The sequence below is a fragment of the Thalassophryne amazonica genome, chromosome 7, assembly GCF_902500255.1.
Source record: "Thalassophryne amazonica chromosome 7, fThaAma1.1, whole genome shotgun sequence".
NCBI classification, from domain to species: domain Eukaryota; kingdom Metazoa; phylum Chordata; class Actinopteri; order Batrachoidiformes; family Batrachoididae; genus Thalassophryne; species Thalassophryne amazonica.
In genome coordinates, this window is record NC_047109.1 from 65,096,418 (window position 1) to 65,121,444 (window position 25,027).

The 25,027-nt window shown below is 41.4% G+C and overlaps 1 protein-coding gene across 2 annotated transcripts in view; it reads left to right on the forward strand.

Annotated features, from left to right (window-relative positions):
* Window positions 1–24,347, forward strand: part of smarcc1a (SWI/SNF related, matrix associated, actin dependent regulator of chromatin, subfamily c, member 1a) — an 85,221-nt gene extending 60,874 nt beyond the window's left edge. For both annotated transcript variants that reach the window (XM_034174345.1, XM_034174346.1), the window contains exons 24-28: window positions 1,506–1,681; window positions 3,804–3,938; window positions 10,841–11,192; window positions 14,351–14,476; window positions 20,648–24,347. In XM_034174345.1, the coding sequence (XP_034030236.1) occupies window positions 1,506–1,681; window positions 3,804–3,938; window positions 10,841–11,192; window positions 14,351–14,476; window positions 20,648–20,739 (881 nt within the window). In that variant the 3' untranslated portion in view covers window positions 20,740–24,347. The remainder of the gene's footprint in view (window positions 1–1,505; window positions 1,682–3,803; window positions 3,939–10,840; window positions 11,193–14,350; window positions 14,477–20,647) is intronic.
* Window positions 24,348–25,027: the final 680 nt, after the last annotated feature.

Sequence of the window (25,027 nt, forward strand, 5' to 3'; positions counted from 1 at the left end):
CAATGACAAGGCAAAGTACAACAGCGTTGACAAATGATTCTCGTTGGCTGTACTGGGAAATCTGACCAAAGTGAAAACGGGAGAGAAAACTTGTGGCATGTCAATGCTCAGACACTTCATTAAGCCTCCTAGCTAATTGCTTCCCCACAAGCCTTGACACTTGCAGCTTAATTTGAACAGTTTATTTGAGATTATGGACAAATACTCTTCAAATAATTTGTAGCACACTTCATTATATGCTGGAGGCCACATAGTACAATTTCTGTGGATAGGTAACAGTCATCAATATTAGTTGTTATTGGCAGGAACAATGGATGGAAAGAGCAAGTCCAGAAATGGCTAGCTCATCAATGAACAGGTAAATCCCCAATGTTACCTGTCTCACAGACAGGTGGGCTTCAAAGACAGTGTTGAGGTCTGTTATTAGTAGGGGTGTAACGATACACTAAAATCACGGTTCTTTACGTACCTCAGTTCTGAGGTCACAGTTCGGTTCATTTTCAGTACAGTATGGGAGAAAAATGCAAAACCTAAATTTGCTTGTTGTTTAAACCAACGATTTATTGTAACATTATACAAACAGGAAAATAAAATAATTGCAAAGTTCTGCCTGGTAATAAGTTAAATAAAATGTAATCTCAAATAAATGACAAATGTATGAAATCTTATAAAAAAAATACATTCATAGTAGTCAACAGCTTTTAACAAAGCCTTTCCACAACGGTTCCAGCATGAAGCCCTGTTAAATTTTATTCAGCTTTCCAAAACTGTCACACTCTATAAGGGATTTTTTAAGAGAATTAATGTTAAAGAATCCATTTACTTTTGTACAATTTATTTTATTTTCTATCTCTTTCTGTTAACTGTTCATTTAATGTTTGTTAATATATTTTTTTAAATAAAGCTTTGAAAACAAAAACATTGTGGAGAGGCAAAAAAAAAAGTGAGTAAAATCACCTTAAAAATATTTAAAACCACAAATAAACTTGATTCTTGGTTTGTTTATTTATTTTGCCATTAAAATTGGCCATCACTTATTAAAATAAAATTTCTCAAGGCCAGGGCTTCTCAAAGTCGGAACTAATCACAGCGCAGCAAACAAGGTCAGTTGGCTGAGTGAGTCCAATTGAGGAGGATTGTAGATATCCCTCCGCTCAGCGCTTTCAGGCTGCGGGGGAGAAGGGGGAGACCCGCTGCCGCTCCGTGACAAGAGACTTTCACTTTCAGTCGCCAAACATCAGAAAAGTCTCCAGTAATGCCAGGAAAAGTAGTTCGATTTTTCGCTAGTCGCTTTTGAGAAAATATGTCACCAAGAGGGTTTGGAAAGTCGCCAGATTTAGCGAGAAAGTTGCTAAGTTGGCACCACTGAATGTAAATACACGCAACGCGAACTCACCCGTGAACAGCCCTGTACCAAACTGTACGCCCTGTACCGAAACGGTTCAGTACAAATACATGTACCGTTACACCCTTAGTTATTAGTATGAATTTGTATTCCCTCTCAGACAAAGACAAGGAGGACTCAATGGAGACTGCATCCTCGGATCAGGAGAAAGATAGGGAAGATAAGGGATCTACAGAAGATGAAGACAAGAGGAAGAAGCTGGAACTTGATATTGGAGAGGGAAACATTGCCACAGCAGCTGCTGCTGCCCTAGCATCTGCTGCCACCAAGGCCAAGGTGAGACTTTCAGAACACATCCACTGAAGCAAATTTAAAGGTCCCAGCCGTCAACTGAGTATTCACTTTGGATTGATTCATTGGTTGTCAAAGCAGTATTAGATGGCTATTCCACAGAGTGTTGTTCCTTCCTGTTTCATTCCGAATGGCAAATCGGAGCATGTTTTGAAGCGTCATAGTACCTTCTTGATTCATCTTTGTCAACCTTGAGCAAACTTGGTATATTTAGTAGTTAGGCCATCATTGGCACCCGTTTTGAAATCCTGGTGAAATTTTCAAGCTGTGCAAAAATTTCATCCCAATTTGCCAAATAGTTGCTACTGCGTGGTAACTTTGGGGTGTTCATAGCCTTAACAGCTTCATTCATGTTGGAATGTCTTTAAGCGGAGTATTCGTAGCGAGTACAGCTTGAAACTTGTTTGTGCTCCAGCGGGATAAATGTGAAGCAGAAGCAGTGTTTGTTGCAGTTCTGGCTGAGGGCGCAGCTCCTTACTTTTGATTTCAGGCGGGTAGACAGGTGTGCACTTTATAAGCCATCGTGTTAGGAGGCAACCCGGAGTAAGCCATTTCATCCCATTTTTGCACGTCATGGGTGATCGTAATAGAACGGTGGCCTGTGGAATAGGGGTGTTAATGAAACAGATGTTTGGACAGTTTGCTGAGATATGTTGTGGCCAGTCGAGCTGGATATTTGGCCTAAAATTATAGTTTTAAATATATAGCCTAAAACATTTGCCGCTCGCATGCTTGCATATGTGTGTGTTTTGTTTTTTAAATCTGCACAATATTGAATATATTATGGCCACGGTCTTTGTAATATCATCGCAGTTTTATTTTTTTTTTTAAACCTGTGTTATGCTGTATATTATGATGTGGAAAATACAGGGATTCTCACACATGACTTTATTTGGAAATTATGATTCAGTGTGATTTTGTAGCTGAATGCACAGAAAGTTAGTTAAAAGCCAAAAATAAAGCTTGTAAACTCTGCAAGGTATTCTCAACAATTTTCCTGTTTTGGTCAAGATCATCCTTTCTGCATAGAACCAATTCCATACATATGAAGCTGGTTTTGTTTATACAACACAGTTCTGCCCTAAGCTAACTGCTGCACAGAGCTCCTTTCACAGTCAAAGGAAACTTGGTTCTTCCATTACGATGTTTCACAATAAAAGTCCAAAATCTAAGGTCACTTATACAGAAACCACCTCCCCCTACAATTTACTGATCGGCACTGACAAGCAGTGTGTGGGGGGGTGGACAAGTGGTTAGTGTGCTTGGTTTCAGTGTGGAAGGTTCCGGGTTCAAACCCCACCCTTGCCAAATTTCTGCATGTAATGTGGAGTTGTGTCAGGAAGGGCATCCAGCATAAAACTTGTGCCAAATCACCCTGCTGATCAACCTTCAACCTGATCAACCTGATCCCAAAACAAGGGAGCAGCCAAAGGGTCTTACTTTTGACTGACAAGTAGTGCAAGATTGTGACAACTTGAGGTGAACTTGACACATAAAACAGAACACCTCGCAGAATGCAGGAATCCTTAAATTACAGTAAATTATGTTGTACCAGACAGACCTCTCATGGAAGATGAGCATGGGGGGAGCTTTTATAAAAAAAAAAATCAAGAAAAGTTGTTGAGTAAAGTGTTTGATTTTATTGCTTTGTTTGACATATCACATCCCGTGATGTGAATGTTGACACAGTATACCTTACATGTGTGATTCCTGCAGCATGTATTATCTCTCGCAGATTTTTTGTTCATACTCTAAAGGATTCAGACTTTGTACATGTATTTTGAAGAAAGAGGTGTTTTGAGTGCTGCATTTACTGGCTTTAACAGGCGACTGAGGAGTGAAGGTCTTAAATTATTTTATATATCATTTGCAGCACCTACCTGTATTGACTAGCTACAAAGCATGTTTTTCAAAGTTTAGGATTCCCCAATTAGAATGCAACGAAGTTTCACTTTCTCTCAATAGGATAAACTCACTCTGGTGTTCTTCATGCACTATGTTCCTCCTGATGTTTAGTGCTGAAATTTATCTAAAATTACATATTATACAGTTTGACATTTTGCAACCAGCACTGCTGGAATATTACATGATTTCTCTATCCTATCAGCATTTAGCAGCAGTGGAGGAGAGGAAGATCAAGTCTCTGGTTGCTCTGCTGGTAGAGACCCAGATGAAGAAGCTGGAGATCAAGCTAAGGCATTTTGAGGAGCTGGAAACCATCATGGACCGGGAAAAAGAGGCCGTAAGTCATAAAGAAGCATGCATTATTCCTTATGCCCTTCCACTCTGTTTTGTTATTTGGAATTTCTTCATTGTTTACCTTCTTGCTAAAAAAAAAAATCAACAAATCGTTTGTGGCCATTGCTCATCTTTCATGATAGTTTTTTTCTTCAGACATTGAATCAGTATGTTCAGTGTCACCATTAAACTTTAAAGTAACTTAGTCAAACCATCAGTTTTTAGTTTTTAAATTTCAGTGTTTTCTCTTGTATAATTTACTTTTTACCTGTTTGTTTTTGTTTCATGTAAAGGTCCTATTACACTTTGACGATTTAGCTAGGGATGCACCAATCCACAATTTTCACTTCCGCTCCAATCCCGATACATGAATTTGGATATCTGCCGATACTGATACTTTTCCGATCCGATACCAGAGCTCTGTTTGCTTTAATATTATTATTATTATTATTATTGTTGTTGTTGATTTTATATGAGGATTTTCTTTAAAAGGAGACCTGAAAGTTGAGCCACAATTTGCCAGAAGGTGCATCTAAGATGAAAGCCTAGATTTGATGTTTTGGTGAAAGAATTAAGTATTTGTATTGACTTTTATAGCCTTATTTTTATAGACTTAAAGAGAAAAGACAGCACTCTCTCTGTCTCACTTGCTTTCTCTCCCCCTCCGTCTCTCTCTTTTTCTTCCTCTCTCGCTGTTTCAGTGCTGCGCAAACTTTGACCTTTTGGTAAACACGAAGCCTTTCAACTGTAAAATAATTATGGATGCTCACGTGCAGGATTTTAATGGAGACTTTTTCCCTTTCAGTGGGCAGAATCTCTGTTTGGCTTCTCCTCGGCTGCACGCTGAGCTGGTATTTGACAGCCTCGGGACAGTTAAGCGGCTAACTTTTTAGCACACATTTTCAGCAACAATTCAGTTAATTTTTCTGAAAATCCATGCTTGACGAACAGACAAGTTGAAGCCGAGAGTCCGGCAGAAATTTGCCGCTGCCCGCAGCTAGAACATCTCAGAAGCGAGCTCTCTCAAACAGCCCAGCTTCAAAAACCTCCCCTCCTCCTCCCACTCCGCAATAAACAAGCAGAGAGCAAACAACAGCAGTTGAGAGGATTCACAGTGGTTCTTCTCCGGTATCAGAAAATGTCGCGGGTTGGATCGGTATTTTGGTTTTAGAACCCGATACCGATGTAATTCTGGATCAGATCGGTCCCATCCCTAGATTTCGCCAGCATATGGCAATCATATTAAAAAAAACGCTGGTATAAGTCCAGTAAGTTAAGGATACGTTTTTTATAAGAACACGTTGAAACACACCGAAGTTCGCTGATATACATCCTAATAAACTGAACTCCTCAAAAAATCTTGGGCATGCTGAAAATTTTCAACGCATGCCAGCGTGTGACTCATACGTCCCGCACAAGCTGGACATAAGTTGTAGGTAAGTTATGTTATTGTTGGCACACGTTTCTCTAAATCCGTCCATTCATGCTGGCCACTGATTGGCTGAAAGCTGCAGTCCTCATGCAGACAGACTGTTTCATTCACAAACACAAAAAATATAAAATCTGACCTGTTCGTTTCAGTCCAGTTCACCATCACAGACAGAGATGAATCCACATAAAGCTCCTGATTTTTTGAAAATGACGTCTGGAAATACTGTAATTTGTGGCTTGAAAGGCAGCATTTTAAAGCAAGTCCCTTGATGGTTTTTCTGCTCCAGGTGCATTTCTCACGCCAGTGTCATACTCTGATTACACAGACAGAAGCGTTGTGATGATTTAAAATTTAAAAGCACCGGCGCCGTGGTGTGATTATCAGATGACCTGATCAATCAGAGTGATCACACCTGATTAATGCCCCGTAACTCTTTACAGCATCATCGCTGTCGGTGTGATCATCAGACGATCTGATTGATCAGGTGTGGTCGCACCTGATTAATGCGTTGTTTATACATTTAAAGCGCCGTTACTGTCGGTGGCCAGGATGTGTTTATACAAAAAAATCAAATAAAATCCAAAATTAAAGCTGCTCTAAATGGCAAATAAATATTACTATAGTAGGCAATCATTTAAAAATGTCAATCAATCAATCAGTTTTTTTATATAGCGCCAAATCACAACAAACAGTTGCCCCAAGGCGCTTTATATTGTAAGGCAAGGCCATACAATAATTATGTAAAACCCCAACGGTCAAAACGACCCCCTGTGAGCAAGCACTTGGCTACAGTGGGAAGGAAAAACTCCCTTTTAACAGGAAGAAACCTCCAGAAGAACCAGGCTCAGGGAGGGGCAGTCTTCTGCTGGGACTGGTTGGGGCTGAGGGAGAGAACCAGGAAAAAGACATGCTGTGGAGGGGAGCAGAGATCGATCACTAATGATTAAATGCAGAGTGGTGCATACAGAGCAAAAAGAGAAAGAAACAGTGCATCATGGGAACCCCCCAGCAGTCTACGTCTATAGCAGCATAACTAAGGGATGGTTCAGGGTTTATTTTGTAAAGTATAAATCATGTAGGTATCTGTCAGTCTGGGTAGACTATGGAATTGCATGCTGAATGGTGGAACTGGAACAGCATTGGTTGTTGTGGCTGGTCAGCCCAATGCGGGAGTGACAGTCCTTGTAATGAGCACCTCATCGTTTGTCTTTCTGTCTTTTTGGAAGCCTTCTTCCTCTGTCTCATTGCTTCAGACTGTTGTGAAAGTGTCCCTTCAAAGCTTGCAAGGCCTTTTCTCACCACTTGTCTACAGGTCGATTGTGTTGAAGCTGCAGCTTCCCAGGAGTCTGGATTGATGCTGAGGGCCTTCATGTCTCTCTTGCAAATGCCCTTGAAGCGCAGTTGTGGTCTCCGTGTAGGGCGCTTCCCTTCTGTAACTTCTCCATGGAAAAGGTCTTTGGGGATCTGCCTGTCATGCATTCGAGCGACATACCCTAACCAGAGCATGCGTCTCTGTTTTCAGCATACAATACATGCAGAGGCTTTTTGCTCTTTCTAGACTTTTTCTTGCCTGATGATGTTCACGATGCATCATAGGCAGTGCATGTGAAATGCATTTAGCTTGTGTTCCTGTTGGGCACGGAGTGTCCAAGTCTTGCTGCCATACATGAGGGTGCTGATGAAACATGCACATTAGACCTGAATCTTGGTGTGGTCCATCAGTTTGTTATTGGCCCATGGTGGTAGATGCTTGCCCTATGCGCTTGCTCAGCTCTATATCAAAGGAGAGACAGTCAGAGATCGTGGAGCTCATGTACATGAAGTCATGGACGATGTCCAATTCGCGGTTAGAGATGGTGATATTGGATGGTGGATCTGTATCCTCTCCCATGACCTGTGTTTTCTTCAGGCTTGTAGTAAGTCCAAAGTCTTGGCAGGCCTCACAGAAGGGGGTCATGGGCTCTTGGAGATTGTCTTCCGAGTGAGTAGTGACTGTGTCATCACCAGCAAAAAGGAAAGGCTTGAAGGCATTTCAGCCAAACTTTTGATGTAGCTCTCACTGTGGAGAGGTTGAAGGAACTTATCATCTGACCTGGTTCAGCGGTACATGCCTTCAGTTGCCAAGCCGAAGGCATGCTTCAGCAGGACTGCAAAGAAAATTGCGAACAGGGTTGGGGCGAGGACACAGAGCTGTTTCACACTGCTCTGGATACTGAAGGAGTCTGATGTTAAAAGGACTTGATGATGCTGAGGATCCCTGCTGACTAAATCGAAGGCTTTGGTCAGGTCTTGGCACTTATCCTGCAACTGTCTTAGAGAGAAGATCATGTTGATAGTGGACCTGTTTGCACAAAAACCACACTGGGATTCTAGATAGACTTTTTCTGCAAGAACTTGGAGCCTCTTCAGTGCAACTCGAGCAAAGAGCTTCTCAGCGATGCTGAGGAGGGAGTTACCACGATAGTTGTTGCAGTTGCTTCTGTTGCCTTTGTTTTTGTAGAGAGGGAGGTTTGTATTCCTCATGTCTTGTGGCATTTCACCTTCTCTTCAGCAGAGGCACAGGATTTCATGCAACTCTGTGGTGAGGGTATCTCTGCTGAAAAGCACTTATTACTAAATTTATATTTAGTCTCATTTCAGGAGGGTTTGTTCCAGAGATTCGAAGTGTGCAGACCCTGAATTGGGATTCAACTTGTGTGTTGTAATGAGCTCACGTTCTCCTTCTGTCCCTATCTGTTGTGACAGTGAACCACACAACAAGTCTCTGGCATGGTTTAATAGTGGAAAAAACAGTGAAAAACTGAGGAAAGACTAGTTGAGATGACTTGTTGATACAGCCAGGTGTATTGTGACCGCACATGGCACATCACGTGCAAAGCCTCTATTCAAGGGCTCCAGTTGGTGAGAGATAAGAGGGGGAGGAATGAGGGTCGGGAGGGAGTGGCCAAGGTTGTTTTAAATTGCGTTGCACATGTCAGTGCAACATCTTGTGGCAGTAAATTACTTAGGGTGTCTTTCCAAGCAGAAAACTTTCTTGAATTTAATATTTATGCTGCATTTACACATAGGCAGGACGCGTTATGAATGTCATATTTGTGTCATTCTTGGCACATTCCTGACATTCTTAATGTGACTTAACGCATTTGAATAGGTTTCTTAATAGTGCGTGTTGGTGCGTGATATTCGTGATTTTCGTGGAGCATGTTTTTGGCTGTCAAAAAATCTTCGAATGTCACGCACTACCCTCATTTGTGAGGGTAGTGCATGGAGTAGTGCATGTGTGAGGGTAGTGCATGTCGTGGAGATTGAAACTGAGCGTGTTGATCTGTCTTGATGAGTGGTGATCCTTAACAGAGACTGACAGCATTCTTCTCTGACATGCGCACAATTAATTAAACCCTGCTGCACCACATTAAGTTCCATTGCTGCAGTATGCTGAAGAAGGACAGTGACGCCAAGTCGGCTCAAAGTTTCGTTCCAATGCTCATCAGCACGCTCCTGCAGGTGTTCCACCTGCTGCTGTTGCACCTGATGTCTGGGAAAACGTGCCAGACAAAGCCATGTGGAGCCACACATCTGGTTCTCTCCACCTCCTCCTCCTCTCTGCACCACTCCATGACACAGAGCCCAACTAAGCATGCAGTCACAAAGTTCTTCTGCTGTGGATTTTGAGGAGCAAACTGGAGCGATCTGAATTGTTCAGCAGTTGGAGGATGAATATGGGGATGTGTGTGGAGACAATTGGCCTCATTCACAACGTGACAGAATGTAACAATGCACTGTTACGCGCAGTAGCGTGCAACATTAATTCTTGACTGTGTATAATGGTTCCTGATAATTCACCAGGAACACATGCCATTACGTGTAATGCGTGGTAACAGGTTGCAGCAGTTCCTGATTACACCTGACACCTCTGCCTCAAATCATCGCATTCGTGATCAGCAGCCAAGAATGTATACTTCGTGGCATTCGTGACTTGTCGTCGTTTTGTGTAAATGCTGTATTACATTTGGAATTGCTAACAGAGAGCACCACTCAGTTCCATGTGTAGTTACAGAATTCTGTATTTTTTTGGATTTCCTCAGCCAGCGTGGCTCTGAACCAGCTGGCTCCTCTCACGGTCCAGGACAACACAGAATTATTTGTAAATGGGCGGAAGTAAACATTTTCCAGAGCACTGTGTTTATCTTGTAAAGTAGATTAAACCAACCTGCTTTCAGGGGGCATGCAGATAGCCATCAACTGTTTATGTCCTATCTTCAGACAGTCACTGGACATTTTATTCACAATGGAACTGTTTGTTATGGAGGCATCACTATCACGTCCCAGTGTGCAGAGCTCTAAATAGCGAAGGAAAAGGCCTCTGCTGTGCAAAACTTTCTAAACACTGTAGATGGAAATCAAGGCTGACAGTCTGTAAACTCAACACAGTGTTGTCTGGTGACCCACCCAGTATGTTCCTAAAGCCACAGGTCTTCAAAATATGCTGAGATTTGGTGCAACAGTATTACTGTACAATGATACGTAATGGCACTGAATACAAGTTTTGGAAGTTATAGGCAGCACATGCAAGGTGATGTCTCACCAGTATGTAAGTACAGTAGCTGCAGAGCACGTAAACACCACTTTAGCATGGAGTTTAGTCCAGAGGGTACATAGTCCAACAATCTGTATTATCTTAAAATTGGGGAATAACCCTGTTGTGTCTGATGATTTGCAGATGTTAATGCTGGATTTTACAGTTGTAAATTGAGTTTTACTTGCGACCATAATCCAGCATTAACATCCGCAAATCATCAGACACAATAGGGTTATTCCCATTCTAATGCAATTCCATCGTTTGCATGGTTTATCTTTCTGTAAGGAATTCGGTCGGTGAAGCTTACCATAGCAACAGCGTCATTGCGCCACCAGTTTCTTTCACTGTCAGCTGACAGTGCCATTATTGACATCTGCATAGCAAAGCGGTCAGGGCGCGGAGTTATACATCAAATGTGAAAAGGTTGGATATTTTGCCACCATCACAGTGATATTTTATGGTCGGAAATCACACATGATTAACCATTCAGATTTGTGGAACAAATGTAATTGTATTAGAATTATGTGTGACAGATGATAGAATGGAAATTATCCTGTAACAGGCCTTTCTATTGATTGACTGCAAATTTTTCACAGACTCTCAGTGGTCCTCAGATGTAATTTGGAAAAACACTTGGCTTTTACACCTTAGTCCACACCCATTGGCTAGTACAGATGAGTACAAAATTATTAGCCCCTATGAAATTTACCGGTAATGTTTAAAATTTTCCCAAGTGCTTTGTGAAATTTATTTTGTTTCTGTGTAAGCATGAAAAATAAACTAGAATGTTTACAAATGCTGTGTTGAAAATGCATATTATGCATATGTATATTAAGTGGTGGCTAATCAGACTGTGGATGTTTTGGTGAGTAACTCCCTTTCTTGTGTCTTGTAGCTGGAACTGCAGAGGCAGCAGCTGCTCACAGAGCGTCAGGCCTTCCACATGGAGCAGCTGAAATACGCCGAAATGAAAGCCAGGCAGCAGATGGAGCAGCAAGCTGCTGCTGCTGCCGCCGCAGCTGCTGCAGCCCAAGGACAGGGACAGGCTCCTGGATCCGGGCTTCACTCTGGACCGCCTCCACCTGGTATGCACCCTGCTGGGCCCCTACCTCACCACGGAGGACCACCACCGCATCATGGGGCACCACCTCCCCACCACGGTGGTCCACCACCGGGTGCTGCCATGCACCCTGGCTATCCGCCGATGGGACATCACCCCATGGCACCTCACCACCCAGGACAAACAGGTGAGAGAGAGAAAACTGTTTCATATCCAGTTATACAACATACTGTGTGGACAGGAGGTAAAGAAAATTAAGTGTATGGACGTATTACCTAAAATCAATCAATCAATCAATCAACTTTTTTCTTGTATAGCGCCAAATCACAACAAACAGTTGCCCCAAGGCGCTCCACATTGCAAGGCAAGGCCATACAATAATTATGAAACACAGTCTACGTCTAAAGCAACATAACCAAGGGATGGTCCAGGGTCACCCGATCCAGCCCTAACTATAAGCCTTAGCGAAAAGGAAAGTTTTAAGCCTAATCTTAAAAGTAGAGAGGGTATCTGTCTCCCTGATCTGAATTGGGAGCTGGTTCCACAGGAGAGGAGCCTGAAAGCTGAAGGCTCTGCCTCCCATTCTACTCTTACAAACCCTAGGAACTACAAGTAAGCCCGCACTCTGAGAGCGAAGCGCTCTAATGGGGTAATATGGTACTACAAGGTCCCTAAGATAAGATGGGACCTGATTATTCAAAACCTTATAAGTAAGAAGAAGAATTTTAAATTCTATTCTAGCATTAACAGGAAGCCAATGAAGGGAGGCCAACACGGGTGAGATATGCTCTCTCCTGCTAGTCCCCGTCAGTACTCTAGCTGCAGCATTCTGAACCAACTGAAGGCTTTTTAGGGAACTTTTAGGACAACCTGATAATAATGAATTACAATAGTCCAGCCTAGAGGAAATAAATGCATGAATTAGTTTTTCAGCATCACTCTGAGACAAGACCTTTCTGATTTTAGAGATATTGCGTAAATGCAAAAAGGCAGTCCTACATATTTGTTTAATATGCGCTTTGAATGACATATCCTGATCAAAAATAACTCCAAGATTTCTCACAGTATTACTAGAGATCAGGGAAATGCCATCCAGAGTAACGATCTGGTTAGACACCATGCTTCTAAGATTTGTGGGGCCAAGTACAATAACTTGTACTTGGTACATTTAATAAAATGTGCACTGGCCACTGCTGAATGCACACAAACAAGCTGTACCATCTGCAGCATGAAATGATCAGGCAATAGGACAAAACTGGAGTTCAATATATTTTAAAATAGGTCAAAAGGTCTTTCTTAATATCACCAAATGTTCCTACAGTGGGGCAAAAAAGTATTTAGTCAGCACCTGATTGTGCAAGTTCTCCTACTTAGAAAGATGAGAGAGGTCTGTAATTTTCATCATAGGTACACTTCAACTGTGAGAGACAAAATGAGAAAAAAATCCAGGAAATCACATTGTAGGATTTTTAAAGAATTTATTGGTAAATTATGGTGGAAAATAAGTATTTAGTCACTCACAAACAAGCAAGATTTCTGGCACTCACAGACCTGTAGCTTTTTCTTTAAGAAGCTCTTCTGTCCTCCACCTGTTACCTGTATTAATGGCATCTGTTGGAACTCGTTATCTGTATAAAAGACACCTATCCACAGCCTCAAACAGTCAGACTCCAAACTCAACCATGGCCAAGACCAAAGAGCTGTCGAAGGACACCAGGAAGAAAATTGTAGATGTGCACCAAGCTAGGAAGAGTGAATCTACAGTAGTCAAGCAGGTTGGTGTGAATAAATCAACTGTGGGAGCAATTGTAAGAAAATGGAAGACATGCAAGACCATTGATAATCTCCCTCGATCTGGGGCTCCACGCAAGATGGCATCCTGTGAGGTCAAAATGATCATGAGAACTGTGAACAAAAATCCCAGAACTACACGGACCTGATGAATGGCCTGCAGAGAGCTGGGACCAAAGTAACAAAGGCTACACACTACGCAGAGAGGGACTCAAATCCTGCAGTGCCAGGCGTGTCCCGCTACGTAAGCCAGTACATGTCCAGGCCCGTCTGAAGTTTGCCAGAGAGCATATGGATGATCCAGAAGAGGATTGGGAGAATATCATGTGGTCCGATGAAACCAAAATAGAACTTTTTGGTAAAAACTCAACTCATCGTGTTTGGAGGAAGAAGAATGCTGAGTTGCATTCCAAGAACACCATACCTACTGTAAAGCATGTGAGTGGAAACATCATGCTTTGGGGCTGTTTTTCTGCAAAGGGGACAGGACAACTGATCTATGTTAAGGGAAAAATGAACGTGGCCATGTATCGTGAGATTTTAAGCCAAAACCTCCTTCCATCAGTGAGAGCATTGAAGATGCAACGTGGCTGGGTCTTCCAGCATGACAATGATCCCAAACACACCGCTCGGGCAACGAAGGAGTGGCTCCATAAAAAGCATTTCATGGTCCTGGAGTAGCCAAGTCAGTCTCCAGACCTCAACCCCATAGAAAATTTGTTGAGGGAGTTGAAAGTCCATGTTGCCCAGTGACAGCCCCAAAACATCACTGCTCTAGAGGAGATCTGCATGGAGGAAGGGCCAAAATACCAGTTACAGTGTGTGCAAACCTGGTGAAGACTTACAGGAAACGTTTGACCTCTGTCATTGCCAACAAAGGCTATGTTACAAAGAGTTGAGTTGAACTTTTGTTATTGACCAAATACTTATTTTCCACCATAATTTACTAATACATTCTTTAAAAATCCTACAATGATTTTCTGGATTTTTTTTTTTTCTCATTTTGTCTCTCATAGTGTACCTATGATGAAAATTACAGACCTCTCTCATCTTTCTAAGTAGGAGAACTTGCACAATCAGGGACTGACTAAATACTTTTTTGCCCCACTGTAAGAACCGGTTGTCATAGAGTAAATAAAAATATATTTGGTTTGACAGCACTTGTTCCATGCTGCACAAAAGGAGGAGCTTGATCTGTGTATTTTTTATACTCTGTAAGAAAGGTGCACTGAAATTGGATTAATTTTGTCAGTTTGACCCCAAATGAATTGTTGATGTCAGAATGATGAAATAAGTCAATCAGAACATTCCTGTGTTATCACAACACAGTGGATGAAACGATGAGTAAAAAAAAGTAGGTCTTTGTTCATTTGTGAACCTGCCAGTATGTAGGATTTTTATTATGATTTAAACATTACAAATGAGGAAGTGTGTCACTAAAACTGGTTGCACACTAAATGCCGTCTTCAGCTTTGCCTGCTGTCATGTCAGCTTGTTCTCTTTACCATGTTGAGAAACGTTTCTGTGTCTACACTGCTCTGGTGCACAACACAGGACCAGTGGCACCAGGCCAGCCTATGCCAGGACGCATGATGACGGGTCCGCCATCTGCTGGTCCTCCTCCAGGAGGCATACCTCCCATGATGCCTCCACGCCACCCTGGAGCTCCCAATGGCATGTGTGAGTACAGAACTCGTTCTCAGGGCTGTGAAAACTCAGCAGATCCGATGAATTCCGTGGATTTCATCATGGTGGTGGTTGGGGGGGGGGGGGGGGGGGGTGGCGTGTTCATGTTGTACTCTGTAATCGTGATCGTCACTGAGTTTTTAAAATGCCTATCGCAAAGCGTTCTTTTTTTACATCGTGCAAATTTTATAAATCCACGGACATTGATCTGTATAACGGATATAAATCAGTGTCTTTGGATCCGCGGAGTTTCACAGAGAAAATGCCTCACTCAAAGCGTGGCTGTTACGACAGTAAACTACTCAAATTGAGTGACACAAAATTGAAAGTTTTGGATTTGAGTTTACAGGTGTTGGCATTCTCACTCTAATAAGAGACAGGAAGCGATGAATGAAAATTCAGTTTTTATTCCAGAAATTAATACTTAGATGTAAAGTCTTTGATGCAAAAATGAACGACTCTGCACTGATGCCATGACAGACTGTAATCAAAACATAATTACATCATGAGGAGGGAAAACAACCCAGTGCCAAAATAAAATGTCCAATAATTGAAATAATTCTTTGAGCAAATTGTAGTTTCTTATTGATCACAGTACTTCCTCAACACCTACACACAGAAACACACCAGCCTTTTGATCTTCCTCAAATGTTCGGCAGTTTGTGCTTGAGTATTGTTTCAAAATATTGATGTTTGAAATGGCAGGTGTGTTGTCGTACCTGACTACAAAATAATGCGAACAGCCCAAGTAGAGGCAGAGCTAGAAGCTGACGGGGATCATCATCAATTTCCCTGGTTGAAGTCACTGAGGTAGTCAAGCAACTCCGCAGTGTCAAATCTCCAGGGATTGATGAGATCCGCCCAGAAATGCTGAAGGCTCTGTGTGTGGAGGGACTATCCTGGATGAGATGTCTCTTCAACATCGTATGGAGGTCTGGGACAGTGCCTGAGGAGTGGCAAACTGGGGACTTGTTCACAAGTGAGGGGACAATGAGAGACATTGGACGGAGTATGGGCACAGCAGGGACGGTGTTGCATTCATTTTACCGCACTGTCGTGATGAAAAGGGGGTTGAGCCAAAAGGTGAAGCTCTCAATCTACCAGTCAGTCTTTATTCCTACTCTCACCTATGGTCATGAGGGTTGGGTCACTGTAGGGCTGCAGCTATCGATTATTTTTGTAATCGAGTATTCTATCGATTATTCTGGCAATTAATCGAGTAATCGGATAAAAAGTACTTTTTACGTTTTTAAATAACATCAGTAGTCCAGGGCTCTCCCTAAGCAATGGCACAATGTCCCTGTGCCAAAGTCTTGACATTTTGCTGAAATGGTGATGGGATGTGGCTTTTGTTCTGTTTTTTTTTTTTTTTTTTCCCCCAACTTGTAAAATGTAACCATTTTGAGTTTTTTTTTTTTTTTTTTTTTAAGGTTGGTGGACTGGATCCCTATGTGTTTATTATTATTATTATTATTTTTACCCTGTTTGTCTGCAATTCAGCAGATGCATTTCAGCAGGAGGTTGAAACATGCAAGCCTCGCAGTTACTGTTTTAAGTTTTATCGTGTTTGTGAGGCACAAACACTTGAAACACTTAGTGCTAGTCTCAGCCGGCTTCAACTGTGGTTTGCCGGCCGTCGGGTCAATAGTCACTCATCACGTCGAGCAGACAGTGTGTTTTTAATAATAGACAAACACACTGCTTCGCTTTAAATGCACAGTAAGTCTATTTCAGATAATCAGTGTGGACTCTCTTTCTCTTAAGAGGCTTTATTTTACTCTGTCGCATTGGAAAGCAGTAGCTTTAAGGGCTAAATGATTTGCTGTTACATGGCCTGAGCGCATGCTCAAGTCTTCTTCTGTTGTTTTTCTGGGGACATTACAGCGCCACACACAGGCGTGGCATATGTACTACAACGATTAAACGAAGCTTCGAGGCACAGAATTTGCCTCGATCGTTTTTTGTAATCGAATTATTCGAGTTATTCGAGTAATCGTTTCAGCCCTAGGTCACTGCTGAAAGAATTAAATCATGAGTACAAACGGCCGAAATGGGTTTCCTCGGGAGGGTGGTTGGTGTCTCCCTTAGAGATAGAGTGAGAAGCTCAATCATTCGTGAGGAGCTCGGAGTAGAGCTGCTGCTCCTTTGCATTGAGAGGAGCCAGCTGAGGTTGTTCGGGCATCTGGTAAGGATGCCTCCTGGTGCTTCCCTAGGGAGCTGTTCAAGGCACGTCCAGCTGGGAGGAGACCCCAGGGCTAGGTGTGGAGATTATATCCCCCAGTCAAATGTGGACCGGCAAAGGGAAGGTTGAGTTCTCCTAGTGGAGCTGTTGCCCCCCTGACATGATCCTGGATAAGCAGATTAAGATGAGTGAGTGATGAGTGAGGAACACATGACGATCAGACAAGATCCGATCGCGATTTTCGCATTTGTGTTGCTTTCATCTGTCATTAATCCGGTAAGCAGGTAACGCTGGTCAATGGTTTAGAGCAGGTCTGATGTCCACAGCACGTCTCTCACAGTAGCAGTCACTTTCTCTGTTTTCTTGTTCCCATTAGGAATCTACCAATATAGATTTTTAAGAGCAGATACAGATTATCGACAAGGTTTGGAGGCCATACCAATATATCAGGCCGATAATTGCCTGGTGTCAAAATTAAATAAATAAATAATTAATTAAATAACATGCTCTTAACATAAAACTTTCTTTAAATGTTTTGCAGCTTGTGTTTAATTCACAGAACCGTTCAACATGACCTTCACACAAAAAGTGCAAGGAGCTTCAGTGCATCTGTAAAGCATTCACAGCTTTTTCCACATTTTGTTATGTTACAGTCTTATCTTTGGTTTAAGGACTTTCTGTCAGATTGCACAGAGAGTAAGGATTGGCCCTCATGTATCCACAGCTCTCACAGTCAGCACCAGTTCCCCTCAAGGCTATATGCTGAGCCCGTTGCTCTTCACCCTTTATACCTCTGACCCCTATCCACACCAGCAACACCTTCATTAATTTGTGGATGATACCACAATGGTAGGTTGTATCACAGTGGTAGGTTGTATGCCTACCGGCAGACTCATCAGGGCCATGCATACCTTTTTCCATTCTGTTAAATTTCATGTTTATTTTCCCCAAACCTTTCAAGTCTGCATGTGGTTTACTCAGGTTTATATTTGCACTGAAAGGCTTGTACCTTACCTTTTGTTGTACTTGTTACAATGACACCAAAGAATCTGTATCTTATTCCAAAATGTAGTAAACTCATTTTTCCTTTGGCTTCATGCTTGGTTTGCACTGTCAACTTTGGGACCTTATATGTAGACAGGTGTGTGCCTTTCCAAATCATGTCCGATCAACTGAATTAACCTCAGGTGGACTCCAGTTAAGCTGTAGAAACATCTCAAGGATGATCAGTGGTAGCAGGATGCACCTGAAGTCAATTGTGAGCTTCATAGCAAATGCTGTGAATACTTACGCACATGTGATTTCTTCATTTTTATTTTTAATACATTTGCAAAAAAAAAAAAAAACACATTGTCATTATTTCCAGATATACTGTATAAATAACATGATTGTGAAGTTGAACAAATGAATAAATACAGCTGACACAGCTCCAGTCTGCACACTATCTTCTTCTATGCCAGTCTGACATCAGCCTTCAGCACTGGCAGGCTGAACTTGTGATGTGTAGCTAATCAAGTAGTGCTGTAGACGGGACTTTGCTACAAACCAGAAAGCAGCAATTCATATTTTAAGAGTGGTGTGGACTAATGAGGCAGTGCAGTCTAATTTGAACCCCTGCGTGATATTGCGGGATTTGACCACTCCCGAGGACAGCCTGCCAGTGCGCAACACAAACACAGCGTTACTTCACACTGAAAGATGATGTACTGTTTTACAGAGGTGGGACAAAGTCACCATCAAGTCATTCTCAAGTTATGAATCAGCAAGTCTAAAGTCATAATGACCAACAATTGTTTGCAAGCTGGCCTGAGACTTGATTTGGGACATGCACATTGATGACTTCAGAATGACTTGACAGTGGCTTTGTCCCACCTTTGCCGTTTTGTTTTCGGCTGCAAAGCAGTTCCGAAAAGTGCAGTGGTGAAGGGAAGACGGGGTAAATGGGAGAGGTTGTGTCGTTACGTTTTAGAGAGATTTAATGTGAGTAATGACAATGGGGCTGTCCCGGAAGTACAAATGAAACTACAGTGCCCAATAACTGCTCAGTGCCTGAAGTAAGGGGCCATTAGCTCCATATGATGGGGCCTTCTCACACATCAGTGGTCCTATGTGAAGCAGAACAAAGTAATTCAAGATTTGTAATGTTTTGTAATTTACTGTAAGAGCCACATCTTGATGGAATTTAACTTGAATAGGATTCATATTTATATTATATTTCATTAAGAGGTTAAAAACACATGGACCATTTGCTCTCTTCTTCAAAACTGATGCAGTAGCTTTAATACGGTGAGACATATCTGGGTGGGGCTGAGGTTTTCTGTCATCTGACAATTTTTTTTTTTCCTCTTTCAACATTTTTGAGTGGGATAATCGGTTGACCCCTAGTTCCCACCTTTTAAACACAGATAAAATCCTTCCTTCCCTTAGTTTTTGAAGCACATTTCTCACGCTGTGCTCGGCTGCAATTTCTCCACTTTGTACGAGTGAAGTATAGAAAACGCTTCCAGTTCTCCCTCAAAAATCTTATCCGTTGGAAAACTGCACAACTAATAAACAGCACAACTGTTTATGTTGGACCCTCCAAAAACACACCTCTTCACCATTCCAACATTTTCATTGTCAAAGTCCACAAAAAAAAAAACAGTTTTCAAACAGCAAAAACTTCCACTTTTCTAATGTCTCTGGGGGGGGCAGTGCCTTACATGATGTCACCAAAGTCACTCATCTGTGAGCGGTTATCAGTGGCAGATGAAATCAAGCTAATTTCCCAATGTTTATGACTTTGTTTCTCAGGGCATATGGCGCCATACATAAATCACAATACATCAATATTTTCATAATTCCTTATTTATTGAGAATAGTCAGCTCATTTGACATTTCATTTACCAGAGATATGCACGTTAAGTCATGACTGAAAGAGAAACTGACAGTATTAATGTCTGACTGAGAGCCATTGATTACCATTTCAGCTGTGCTCGCTATCTGCAAGCGCACATTTGGCTGGCTCCATCACAGACCATCTGTGCACCAGGAACTTCATCGTTTGTGCTCTTTCTTTACAACTGCTCACAACACTGTAGCTTTTGATGACACTGTTGTGACACAATTTTAAAATCCATCCACAGATGGAAGAACAAAGAACAGTGTTTATGAGTTCATCCAGCGCAAAAGTCAGATGAGCCAACGTTGTGACAAACCGCCAGTCCGCCCACCAGTCCTTCATGGATTTTGATTCTGATTAATTTGCTTCATCTAAGCTCTCTTCAAATTTCTTCCTCAGAATTTTGGCATTTTAAATTTTAGGCTTTTTTTGTGTGTGTGAAAACTGAAATTGATCAAAAATGCTTATTGGCTGATTTTGAGTCCAGTGGTTTTCTTTGCTTCATCTAAGCACTGTTCATAATTCTACTTTGCAAAATTTTGGGAAAAATGTACACTTGGTGGTGAAAACACTGAAATTCACCTAAAATGGGGTATGTTGGCGAGAAGATAAAGAACATCATCAAACGAACACACCGTTCATAAAAACCTACACATTGTTGCAAAGGTGTGTGTATGAGAGGAGCAGGTTATAAATTACTGTCCACCAAGACAGTTTGAACACACCTGTCAACATTTCACCTGGTCGCTCAGGTTAAATTCAAAAGTGTATTTACATAATAGTGTACATGCTGAAAATAATTGAGAAACTTTACAACTTTTGGTAAAGGATTTATTGAAAGTATGTCACAATTTTCTTCGACTGCGTGTTGTTTGGAAATAGTCCGGATGAGCTCTGCGTCACTGTTCAAAGTGGCTAATTTGTTTTGCCATTGCTTTTAGTTATAACTGTGATTGGAATTGTACAGAAAAAGCAAATTGTTCAGAAAATCAAATGTACAACAGCAAGATATTTTGTCTTCTTCCCTCTCCCGTTAATAGTCCCCCCAGACACTGGATCAGCATTAATCCTGTATGTATCCCGCCTTCTTCCCTCTCCTCAGACCCTGGCCCACCACCTGCACAGCCTGATGCGATGCCTCCAGCTCCTGTGGGTCCTGCAGCACCTCCACCTGGACGAGTGGCTGAAAACTAAGACCTGCACACACACACAGAAAAACTAACCCCTTCTCTGAACCACAGTCCCTCTCTGATGGCCTTTGCTGCTTTTGCTGTATTTTTTTTCCTCCTCAGCTCCCCAAATTATGACACACTTCACGATAAAACACACACACTCACTCAAGGTTCAGTGGAAAGTGTGAACCAGATTTTCGCACACATATTTAGATTTCCTCTCAGGGCACAACACTGAGGCTTGTCTGGTTTTTTAAAAAAAAGTTTTCTGCTCTGTTGGGTCAAAAGGAGGCTGGAAAGATGGAAGAGATCAGGAGGAGTTATTTCATTTTCTAATGCACTGTAGCCCCCTTTCTGTCACAGACATCCTTCTGTCGCCTGTCTCTTTATTCCAGTAAAACACAAGGGGGAGCTAGTGAGACCACAGGGTCAGTCAGACATAAATGGGAGTGTGCGTTGAGCTGTAGCAGGCTCAGCCTGCAAATCGCTCTTGTTGAGCATCTACCTCTCACTTCCCCAAAAATGATACACTGTAGGTGTGTGTGTGTGTGTGTGTGTGTGTGTGTGTGTGTGTGTGTGTGTGTGTGTGTGTGTGTGTGTGTGTGTGTGTGTGTGTGTGTGTGTGTGTGTGTGTGTGTGTGTGTCTTCAGACAGAAGGGTGTTTGGTGACCACAGTGTTGGCTCTTCCTGGTTTGACCAGTGTTTTTGGTCTAGTCATCATTGCATTTGACATTTTGAATTCGTTTGCATTTGAGTGCAGAAGTTAAATAGTTTTTGTTCAAATAAAACAAGTCTTTTTGACAAAGCATCGGCTGAAATGATAATCTTTCTGTAACATTTACAATTAAAATTACATTTTGCATGGGGTGTTGCAACAGTACTGACTTGGACCACATGACTGCGGGTGGACTTGTTGAAGCAGAAACAGCACGAAATGCCAAACTTTTTTTTGTTTGGTTGTGTTTTGGTTTTCTTTTTTGAATAATAGTTGAATATTGTTTACTGAGTGTTACTCCCTTGCCTTGCACCTCTCACCTGTGATGTGTAACTGGCATTATAGATCTGAACAGGTCCTTGTGCATCATGGGTCAGATCACACTTGACAGGATTAAATGGTACAACTCATTCAACAAACATTTAATATATAGTTTTCAAGGAAAGAATATGCACAAATTAAGGATATCCTGAGCATTGTATTTGTGTGCGTGCGTATGTTGGGGGGGGGTTATAAAATTTGAATACTATGAATATATTTATAAAATTTCCTTTCTTATTTAATAACCATTCACAACATGTCCATGAACGTTTGTTGTCACAACTACTGATTTATGTTTAACTGCTGAACAGTTGCTGTAAGTAACATTTTATGACCAGTGACATTTTAAACTGTTTCTTACCACAGGGACCAGGTTTGCTGCTTTTTCAAGAGCTGTAGAGTTTTATTTAGTCACAGTTTTTAATGTCTGTGATGGCCATTGTTGGTTAAAACAAATCAGATGTCAGTCTGATCAGCATCATGTGTGTCTTCTGGTCCACTGCTGCGATCTAAACCCGTCAGTTCTGACACGGAGTTCAAAACCGTTGAGCTGAGACATGTCAGTCCGTGGTCTCACACAGGCTCTGCACAGAGCCGAGATGCTGCTGATCGAATCAGCAGGTGAGTTCATGAGTGAAATCGACCGGTGACGCAGTCCAATGACTGTTTTTCTTTGTCAGTAACATCCAAAATAAAAGGCAGGAAATTAGTTTTAAAAAACTGAATTCTTTTCATATTAGTGGTTTCTTTATAGTTTCAGTTTGAAATATTTTGAAAATCTGTTTTCATTGCATTCAGTTAGCAGTCGGACACACTGCTTTAAAAATGATGGGCGCTGTAGTTTTCAGCACCATGTTTAGTTTTAACGTCCGTTTTCATATTTTCAAATCATGACATTTATCTGAAATCTGATTTGTAGGTTCTGTTTTATGCTTGAGTAAATACGTCCTGTTAAATTGTACTTTGTCTTCACAAAGTTCCAGTTCCTTGGAAGAAATAGTGAAAGAAATTGATTTATTATTCAGTATAGATTTTTTTTTTCTTCTTTTTTGTGGTTGGGTGACTGAGTAGAGTGGTTTATTATAGCAGTTGTAATCATTTCTTACTTTTAATTTTGGTAACATTTGGGGGGGGGGTTGTTCTTTTCCCTTGAAAAAGAATAGAAACAATATTGCAAAGTGTCAAATGTGGAGGGGAAAAAATAACTGTACAAGAATTAGAAAAATGGATATTGAAAACGCTGATCAGTCTTCTTTTGCCACACCCCCTACCCACAGCTCAGTAAAACACACTCAGACGTAAGCTAAGCTGACACACTGGACACTGCTTGGCCAAATCTGCCACAGAACACTGGAAAACCACACACACATGCATACACACACAAATTGTTGACATTCACACAGCCCAGGGGCAGACGCTGTGATGCAGTTCGACTGAAGCTAATTATTAATGGCACCATTCTCAGCGCGGTGGGCTTCTATCTGTTTGTAGGTGCTAATACAGTAGTATTTAAGCCCCGCCCCCTTCAACTTCAAAATTACCAATACCTAGTGCTTCCTACCTCGCCACGCCCTACACATACCCAAAAACCTTTGTGCACATTCTTGCATTGCTTTTTAGCCACAAGCCATCCATTAGCAGCAATATTCTTATTTATGTGTATCAATCCTTAGAAATGTGATGTAATGTTTTTTGTTTTTTTGTGTGTGTCTGTGTGCCTAAGGGAAAACAAATTTGCTTAAATGTGGAATAAGGAGAAGCAGCTATGATTTCAGTTAGTCCTCAAAACTTATGCCACAATAAATATGATGGTACTAAAATAAGAGGAGCAAACGGCAAAAAAAGTTGATTCCATTTAATTTGAATCTCATTTAGTATAAATAGAGGTCATAAACCTTTACATGCATGTTAGTCTGAAATGGACAAACTGTTTTGAGACGAAAGGTTAGCTCTCCAGTGTTTATACTTATCCTATGTTTGATCAGATGGTGAAATAATAACCGTCACACAGCCGACGCCGTCACGTGTCTTTCCGGTCAGCACACACTTTAAATATCAGTGCTCCTTCTCCTCCTTTGCTAACACGGTTAGTGTCTCTCCTACCTCTTCCTCCTTCATCTGCTGGCTACTACCTCTTCTAGAAATCTTCCTCTTGCTATCTGCTACCTCTTCGTGCACCCCTTTGCTACCTCTTGCTCACGCCCCCTAACGGTTTCTTTGTTTTTCACTGCCCACATGACTGCTGCATCACTGACTGTTGGCCTTTTTCCCCCCAGCCCACTGGAAGAAGGAAATGCATTAATAAAAAAAAAACATATTCACTCACTATTTTACCATTTTCTGTTTTCCCATTTAAGATCTTACCAGAATCAATATATGAAATGACTTAATATGATGGGAAACCCTTGCATATATTTAGTCAGTCATTTCTTTGTGTGTGTGTTCACAGTAATGTATTTTTAAGAATGTTTGTGTAGATGGAAGTTTCTTTCTTTTTTGGGAAGTTTGTAGCTTTTTTTGTTTTTATTTTTAATTTTGTATGGGGTCTGTTGGTACTTGGACCTAGACACTGTCGAATAAACTGTTTTGTATGAGTTTGATGTCTGTTTTTCAATCTCTTTACAGCAGAAATTGAAGTAAATGAACAATTTTACTACTAATAATAATTGCTCCAAGACTTAGAGCCGTGGACCTGTTCTGAAGAACTACGTTTCAACCCATTACACAGAGTTGCATTATGTGAGGGAGGTAATTATTCAGTTGAACAGTCATTTGGTTTTGAAATAACATTTACTGTAACGTGAATCCTCAAAACTCAAAGATTTGTTCTGTTAAGTTGAGCACTATATTGATGTATTTTGTGTGATGTTTTCACAAACAGGAAAAAAGTAAGTCTGGTTCATCTCTTTCTCGTACCTTTATGTTATATATTTGTATGAAACATGCACATAAAGTGTGTGTAAACTGCAGTTTGTAGTGACGCCAGAGGCTTATCCAAAATCTTAAAATGATAACGCCCAGTCAGACTTTTTATTAGGGGGTCCAAGCAGCCCCTATTACAATCATTTGGGTTCTTTTTTTTTAACTCTCTCTCCCTCTACTCCCCTCTCTCTCCTAAAAGTACCTGGAGCTCAGAAACCAAACTTTACAAGTAGGTGCTCAACCTGCTGAAAACTTAAGCTTGTCAACGATGTATTTCTACACGTATATGTTAGTATCTGGTTATTGAATTACTACAATTTTAACTGACATTATGCATATAGTTTTAAGCAGT